The sequence below is a fragment of the Triticum aestivum genome, chromosome 7D, assembly GCF_018294505.1.
Source record: "Triticum aestivum cultivar Chinese Spring chromosome 7D, IWGSC CS RefSeq v2.1, whole genome shotgun sequence".
NCBI lineage: Eukaryota > Viridiplantae > Streptophyta > Magnoliopsida > Poales > Poaceae > Triticum > Triticum aestivum.
In genome coordinates, this window is record NC_057814.1 from 269,341,651 (window position 1) to 269,350,606 (window position 8,956).

General features: G+C 45.8%; 1 protein-coding gene across 1 annotated transcript; it reads right to left on the reverse strand.

Annotated features, from left to right (window-relative positions):
- Positions 1 to 6,826: 6,826 nt before the first annotated feature.
- Positions 6,827 to 8,303, reverse strand: LOC123169332 (manganese-dependent ADP-ribose/CDP-alcohol diphosphatase). The gene is made up of 2 exons (XM_044587174.1): positions 8,146 to 8,303; positions 6,827 to 8,047 (listed from the first exon to the last, which is right to left on the reverse strand). Exon 2 carries the CDS (start codon positions 7,994 to 7,996, stop codon positions 7,013 to 7,015), a length of 984 nt encoding a protein of 327 aa, XP_044443109.1. The 5' UTR covers positions 7,997 to 8,047; positions 8,146 to 8,303; the 3' UTR covers positions 6,827 to 7,012.
- Positions 8,304 to 8,956: the final 653 nt, after the last annotated feature.

Genomic DNA, 8,956 nt, shown 5'->3' on the forward strand with positions numbered 1-8,956 from the left:
CGAGGTGTATGCTCTAACTTGGCAGGGTTATGTTGCTCATATCGTGCGTATGGTGTCTCGCATTGCTATGTCATTTGATTAGTTTAGACATGCTTTGTGTGAATGCCACCTGTTCAGTGTCTAATTACCATATATGTGAATTATGCATTGCCATCTTGTTGCAAGACATTATATATGTGAATTATACAATGCTATCTTATTGCAAAGGAATTATATATGTGAATTATGCAATGCCATGCTGTTTAGCCAATCATCATGTATGTGAATTATATCATGCTATCATTTTTTTGTATTACGTGTTCCATTTGTCGACAACGTTTGTATATTCAACTACTCTTCCTATGCATCAGCCATTTGAAGCGGTGATGGAAGTATCTGGAGTGAAAACAAGGTATTCATTGCAGACAATGCTACCTGCTGAAGCAGACATCTTGCTGGTTACAGAGAGCTCCTCAGAGGAAGATTCAGAGACTGATGACCACTCCTATTTCCCCCCTGAGGTCTATGCTCAAACTTGGCAGGGTTATATTACCCATGTCATGCATGTTGTCTTGCATTGCTTAGTTTTTACATCATATATGGATTGCCATCTGCTTACTTGCTTACTATATAAATCATATATTTGAATTATATCATGCCATCATGTTTACATAGTACATACACATCATCTATCTGAATTATGGCATGGCAACCCATTTAATAAAGACATCATATAGTTATATCATCTCATCCTGTTTAGTGTTTACGGTCATCATATTTTGAATTATGGCATTCTATCCGTGAATGTATGTGAATTATGGCATGCCAACCTATTTAATAAACACATTATATAGTTATGTCATGTCATCCTGTTTACATAGTCTCATATTTTGAACTATGTCTTTCCATCTTTTTTAGTTAGCCATCATAATGTGAAATTGTGTCATGCTATCCTGTTTAGTTAGCCATCATATATGTGAAATTGTGTCATGCTATCCTGTTTGGTTAGACAACATAAATATGAATTATTTCATGCCCTCTTTTATTCCCCACTATCCATTGCACCTGTCTATCATACAATGCCTATACTTTCAATTACTTTTCTTGTTTATCAGCCATTTGAATTGGAGAGCGTGATGGCAGTATTTAAGGGAGTAACAACACGGTCTTCAGAAAAGATAGTGCTACCAGTTGATGCAGATAGAACCATGGTTGTACTTGCCCAAGGATCAGATCCACCACACATAACCCAGACTCTCGCAGATTGTACCCCTACCCAGTTGGACAGAGAACCAGCTACACCCCTTCTAACCCCAACCCCGGTAGATAGTAACCCAGTTCCAGTTGACACAGCACCGTCTCCACCACAGAGCACCCAAACACGAGCAGTTAGTAAGGGAACTGCAGTGCCCAAAGCACGAGGACCACCACTCCGAATCCCAACTCAACGCTTACAGGAGAAGAAGATTTGTTCTCAGGTCAGGTTCTGTAGCTATGGTTCATAATCCTTTGCTCTTGCATTACTGTATTTACTCATACCAACTATTTTCAAATTTGAAGGATGGAATTGAAACTCCAATGGCGCAACAGGTATGTTTTAAACCTGTTTCTTTAACTGGTTTGCTGTTGTAACCTGCTCTATGTTGATTTCAGTTTCAATTGAATAAACAGTTATGTTCTCATGTCATGCACATTACAAGTGTTGTTATTGCTCTATAGTTGCCCACACTTATATTCTGTCTATTCTGCTTTGTCTTGAACAAATATTATTTGAACTGTGTCTCTATCTTGATTTGGCAACAAAAACTAGAATGATATAGACCATAAAGTGACCATGGTACATAGATATATGTTTGTTTCATGCTGTTATCCTGTCCACTTTACTACTGAACTCATTTACCAAAATGAGTTTCATATACAACATGGTAAACATGTGATGTGTCTGCTTGTTTCTCTTTTAGAATGCGGACAAAATATTGGAGAACAGTACCGCGTTATCCAATGGTAAAGGAAGTAATGCAGATAAGGTTCAAGATAGTGAGACATCCCTGTTGGTCTCCAAGAAAGCTGATAAAAACTATCTTGACGACAGTGAGGGAACCCAAAAGTCCTGTCTTGATGTCGTGTTCGAGTTACTGGCCACTACTGCTGGCACAAGCTCTTCGAACTCGCTGCCTGAATTAGTTCGTCTTCTTGAGTCTCAACTTCAAGTTGAAAGACATCGATCAGATGTGCTGCGACAGGAAGCTGAAGGACTGAGGAAGTCCCTGCAGAATTCAGATGCATATTTTCTGGTGCAACAGCAAGCGCTGGAGGATTTAAGCGCCAAACAAGAGAAAGTTAATAAGCTTGCTAAGCATCTTGCCAGCATTATGGGTACCCAGGATATTGTTTCTTGAGATCTTCTGAAGTGGTTTCAGTTCTGGATTTGTTTTGCTGCGGCGTTTATTTGCGCTGGTCGCCAACTTTGACAACCAGTGTATATGATATGCTGCTTTGTTCCCTATATTTGCACTGGTGGCGAACTTTGATGCCCAGTGGATGTAATATGTGTAATAGCCGTGATAGCCTAGCATTAGTTGCTTGCTTATTTATTTGTTTGTTGTCTTGTTTATTTGTTTGCTTGTAGTCATTGCAGTTCTTTTTCCGCGGTTAGCTAGTGGCTACAATAACCTATTTTTTAAAACTAGGCCACAATAACCATGGGCTAATATTTACCGTAGTGACACTGGGCCTCCTACTGGCCGTAGAAACAGCGGGCCTTCTACGGGCCGTAGAAACAATGTGCCTTCTACGGGCCGTAGAAACAATGGGCCTTCTGCGGGCCATATCATCAATGGGCCTTATACGAGCCGTATGATCGATTGGCCAAACATGGGCCAAACAGACTGCATTATGGCCGTAAACGGGCTAGAGTTGGAATCGTCCATTCATGGGCCGACCCTAACGGGCCATCGTTAATAGGCCGTATTTGGTGATGCTATGAAAATGGCCCAACAGACTAACGGTCCACAAACGGGCCGACTGTAACGACGGGCTAAATTTGGCCCACAAGCAGAAAATGATAGTAACGGGTCGTAAGTAACCGAATGCTGCAAATGAGCCCAAGAATAAATGGGCCCTCAGAAGGCCGAAAGTTAACTTGGACTATACATGGGCCAGAAGTGAAAACGGGCTGGAATCATATTGGATGACCCAGATGACACTACTGGGCCTAATTCGGATAGGGCGTAACGGGCCTTGGGTTAGCGGCTGTAAATGGGCTATATGCGAACATGCCGTTAACAGGCTTTCCATGGGCCGGCCCGCCAGCTTTTGAGCAAGTCAAACGGGCCGGCCTTTTCACAGGAATGGGCCACTGTTGGGCCGTGTCATGTGTCGACGTATCATAGGCGCCTTCTGTCCAGTGAGTGGATGACATCTGTCCCAACGATGAGCCGACACGTGTTTCCTCTAGCCAATGATGATTTTACACGTGGAAAATCCCCATTGGTCGGGGCTGTTAATGGGTTATCGGATCCAAAACCCGACCCGATAGCTTAACGGCGTTCCGTTACGGTGGATGCCACGTGTCGGTCACCCTTGACGAAAGCACTTCTGTGACGCGCGATTTATCGTCATGGAAGTGGACACTTCCGTGATGATAATTTTGGTAATGTCATGGAACACTTCTACGACAGCACAGGTATGACTATCTTGATTCTGTCATAAATTTGTCATGGATGTACATGCATGAAAAAAAAACGCGACCTACTGTGACAAACACGTATCATCACGGAAGTGTATTTTTTTTGTAGTGAAGGCTCTCCCCCGTGTCCGGATGGGACTCACCTTTGCGTGGATGGCAAACTTAGCGTTCGGATATGAAGATTCCTTTCTCTGTAAACCGACTCTGTACAACCCTAGGCCCCTCCAGTGTCTATATAAACCGCAGGGGTTAGTCCGTAGAGGCGATCATAATCATACAGGCTAGACATCTAGGGTTTAGCCATTACGATCTCGAGGTAGATCAACTCTTGTAACCCCCATACTCATCAAAGTCAATCAAGCAGGAATTAGGGTATTACCTCCGTTAAGAGGGCCCGAACCTAGGTAAACATCGTGTCCCTGTCTCCTGTTACCTTCGATCCTTAGACGCACAGTTCGGGACCCCCTACTCAAGATCTGCCAGTTTTGACACCGATAGTTGCGGCGGTGGAAAAGTGGTTTCATGTCTCCCTTGGAAGTTTTTGCGGTATATGAGAATACATAGGAGGAAGATCTAGGTCAGGGGGTCACCGAGGGGTCCACAAGGTTGGGGGCGCACCCTCCACCCTTGTGGCCGCCTCGTGGCTCTTCCGACTTGCACTCCAATTCTCCTGGGTGTCTTCTGGTCCACGAAAAATCATCGCGAAAGTTTTATTCCATTTGGACTCCATTTGGTATTCCTTTTCTGCGAAACTCAAAAACAATGAAAAAAAGTGGCACTGGGCTCTAGGTTAATAGGTTAGTCCCAAAAATCATATAAAATAGCATATTAATGCATATAAAACATCCAAAACAGATAATATAATAGCATGAAACAATCAAAAATTATAGATACGTTGGAGACGTATCAAGCATCCCCAAGCTTAATTCTTGCTCGTCCTCGAGTAGGTAAATGCTAAAAACAGAATTTTTGATGAGGAATGCTACCTAACATATTTATCCATGTAATTCTCTTTATTGTGGCATCAATGTCCAGATCCGTAAGTTTCAAAACAAAAGTTAATATTGACATAAAAACAATAATACTTCAAGCATACTAACAAAATAATTATGTCTTCTCAAAATAACATGGCCAAATAAAGCTTATCCCTAAAAATCATATAGTCTAGCTATGCTCCATCTTCATCACGCAAAATATTTAAATCATGCACAACCCCGATGACAAGCCAAGCAATTGTTTCATACTTTTGATGTTCTCAAACCTTTTCAACTTTCACACAATACATGAGCGTGAGTCATGGACATAGCACTATATGTGGAATAGACGGTGGTTGTGGAGAAGACAAAAAAGAAGGAGAGAGTCTCACATCAACTAGGTGTATCAACAGGCTATGGAGATGCCCATTAATAGATATCAGTGTGAGTGAGTAGGAATTGCCATGCAACGGATGCACTAGAGCTATAAGTTTATGAAATCTCAAAAAGAAAACTAAGTGGGTGTGCATCCAACTTGCTTGCTCATGAAGACCTAGGGCGTTTTGAGGAAGCCCATCGTTGGAATATACAAGCCAAGTTCTATAATGAAAAATTCCCACTAACATATGAAAGTGGTATCATAGGAGACTCTCTATCATGAAGATCATGGTGCTACTTTGAAGCAAAAATGTGGCAAAAAAGATAGTAACATTGTCCCTTCTCTCTTTTTCTCTCATTTTTTTCTCTATTTCTTTTTTTTGGCCTTCTATTTTTTATTTGGCCTTTCTTTTTTCATTTCCTCACATGGGACAATGCTCTAATAATGAAGATCATCACACTTCTATTTACTTACATCTCAAAAATTACAACTCGATACTAGAACAAAAATATGACTCTATGTGAATGCCTCCGGCGCTGTATCGGGATGTGCAATGAATCAAGAGCGACATGTATAAAAAATGATGAACGGTGGCTTTACCACAAATACGATGTCAACTACATGATCATGCAAAGCAATATGAAAATAATGATGCGTGTCATAATAAACGGAACGGTGAAAAGTTGCATGGCAATATATCTCGGAATGGCTATGGAAATGCCATAATAGGTAGGTATGGTGACTTTTTTGAGGAAGGATATGTGGTGGGTTTATGGTACCGGCAAAAGTTGCATGGTACTAGAGAGGCTAGCAATGGCGGAAAGGTGAGAGTGCGTATAATCCATGGACTCAACATTAGTCATAAAGAACTCACATACTTATTGCAAAAATCTATTAGTCATCGAAACAAAATACTGCGCGCATTAGAGGCTCTGACGAAAGCACCTAAGTGATCTCGGACGACATCGCCGCATGATCCTGAATATTCCTGCTCAGAAAAAGATGCATCCGCATTCAGAACCAGCTGACCATTCAATGGCCTCCTCCATTGGTTACTCCATGGGAGCACTGAAGGTTTGCCAACTGATTGCACATAATTTTATGCTAGTGCTCGAATTGTCGGTCTTGTTCGTACTTGTTGTTGCACCTCCTCATTCTTAGCAATCTGCCTTCTCTACCACCAAAGGCACCAGCTAGTGGCCATGATCATCTCCGAAATTTGAACCACGTCCATGTACTATTTTAGTTGGCCAAATGGCATAGAAGAACCTCCAAAATCTTAGCTCTGAATTGCTGCGGCGTGCATGGAAGTGTTATGATTTCATGCAGCCCAAGGACTCGTCATACTTCTTTTGCTCGGGCACATTTAAATAGAGCCTAAACCACATCCTCCGCATGGGTCTGACACACCGAGCATTGCCCCGAGGTCGAGATGTGACAAGGGAAGGGGATTAATGGTGTCATAATGCTAATCAATAATGGATGGACCTCCACCATTGATATGTTTTGATATGTTTATAGAGGATGTATCAAAGCAGAAGCAAAAAGAGAAACACTGGTGCTCCATGAATAATGCTACATCTACGAATAGACCACGAAGACCTACATGACCTTCTAAACAAATCCTCTTGGCCCCATGAATTTCAACGGAGGTGAGCCCCAGCTTTTAATCCTGGTCCAATTAATCTTCTTCACATCAGCTTTTATCTACTCCTAGAACTCTCGCGTTAATTTTTGTACGTGTAGCATTGTCCGCTGCTCCAGTGAGAGAGAGCGGCAATTTACAAGTTAGGACACATTTCCACATGACATTTGCAAATTCTACGCAACATTTCCAAATTGAGTCGGATCAGTTCGAGATGGTGAATCGTTACACAGACAGCTAAGTAACTGTTGCGAGCTAATGGCTATTACACAGTACACTCGGGGAACCCGTGGATCGAGTGGAGCAAGCATCAGCTGCTCGCATGGTACTGAAGCAGCAGCAGCTAGCTAGCTCAGCCGAGGGAGGGCGAGCGGCATGTCGGTGCTCGCCATCCTGCCAGATCCGGCGAGCGACAGCCTGCCGGGGAACACATCGACGTGGCCAAACGCGTCGGTGCCTGGCGGGCACTCGAGCGCGGCCTCCAGGGTGCGGTGGTGCACGCCGCACGCGTCGACGGCGTACCCGCCCTTGTGGTCGTGCCCCGCGAGGCACGCCGCGACGCATCCGTGCCGGTGCACCACTGCCAGCGCCTCCTCGTAGTTCCACATAAGCCCCGCAGGGGACGCCGCGCCGGGGTGGAGCGGCAGGTGGCTGCACACCACCACGGTCTCCCCGCGCCGCGACGCGTCCTGCAGGACGCCGTCCAGCCACCGCAGCTGCTCCTCGCCCACGCCGCCGTTGAACATCACGAACCGCCGGTCCTCCCCTGCCAGCCCGGTCGGGCTGTTTTTATCCGAGTTCGGGTTCCTCTCCTCCAGGAACCTCCTGGCCGCCGCCGCCACAGGGTGGTCGCGCGGCCAGCCGACGGCACTGAAGTCGTACGCGTCCAGGACCACGAACCTGTACCCCGGCCACGGCGAGAAGTCGTAGTAGGCGCGCCCAGGCATCCGCAGCACGGACACCAGCTCGCTCCTTGGGAGGTTGTACAGGCAGTGGTTGCCGAGCATGTGGTACGCCGGGCCGCCGTGGAACCGGTCGAACTCTGCCACCACGGCCTGCACGGCGGAGAGCGACCGGTCCTTGGGGCAGAACCCGTCGACGATGTCGCCAAAGTTGACGCAGAACTTGACGCCGGCCTTGTGGCTGTTCCAGCTGCGGACCGCCCTCTGGAGCACGGTGATGCTGTGGCGATAGTACCGAGGCACGCCGAGGAAGGAGCGGCCGTCCGGTATGTCGGCGTACTGGACGTCGGCGATGACGCCGAAGGTGAAGAGGGGCTCCCTGGCCACCGAAGCCCGGACCACCCCGACCCCGCCCGGGTGAGCTAGCATGGATGCGGCTGGCCGGCGCCGTCGAACACGCCGGAATCAATCAATCAATTGCTGCCCAGCGGCGAAAGGGACACGAAGACGATATCTTAATTAGGTGCAAACTGCTTTTGTTTCAAGTAAAGTTAACACATTGGGTATAAGCAGTTTACCGACGTGGCGGTTGCCGCCGGCAGCAGTTCGTCCTCTCCTCTCCGGCGAACCTCGCGACTTCTCTTCTCCGGAGCACCGGACTGCGCGGTGCGAGGAGATGGATGATATCATCACGTGGCACAAGCAAGTGGACGGTGGTCCGCTCCACACGTGGTGCCATCTTGTCCAAGGAATCATATTCATATCGCCGGTTAAATTTTGAGAGCTACTAGCCAACCGTATGCCGGCTGCCAATAGGATATAGTAGGTGGCTCATCGATATTTCATTTAAGTTTCCGCCTCCAATATGCTCGTGGAGTAAACAAAGTAGGCTTCACACACGGTTTACAGTAAAAGGCAAATCAGAAGAGCTGTTGGGCCTACTAACGTACAAATTTCAGCGTCGTGACAGCTCGCGTACGATGAGTCTTAAGGATTTTCGTGAAAAGAACGTCTGATGTAAAAGGTCCAACCCTCAGAACATTTCTTTTCTTAAAACAAGGCACCATTTTCATTGATTAAGAAAAGAGTGAGAATTGTCCAGTTAATTGTCGAAAATCGGGCAAAAAACGATACAACCAGACCCACATAATATGGGCACTACCGGCCAACCTGACCACCAACATGGAACATGAGCTGCAAAGAAGAAAAGACATCCGTCGATGAGTTGCAAGCATTATCGTTATCATCGGTTACCTCCGATTGGGCGACTCCGGCTTAACCAAAGAGCTTCATCATAGAAGCCAACCCGCACAGAAGCCATGATGGCACATGCCAACAGAAGGCCACACGCGCGAATAACCGAGAGCTCCGACTTTGACGACGAGCTTC

Bases quoted from the DNA above. Each gene is read 5' to 3' on its own strand.
- LOC123169332 (XM_044587174.1), bottom strand. From the start codon at position 7,996: ATGCTAGCTCACCCGGGCGGGGTCGGGGTGGTCCGGGCTTCGGTGGCC.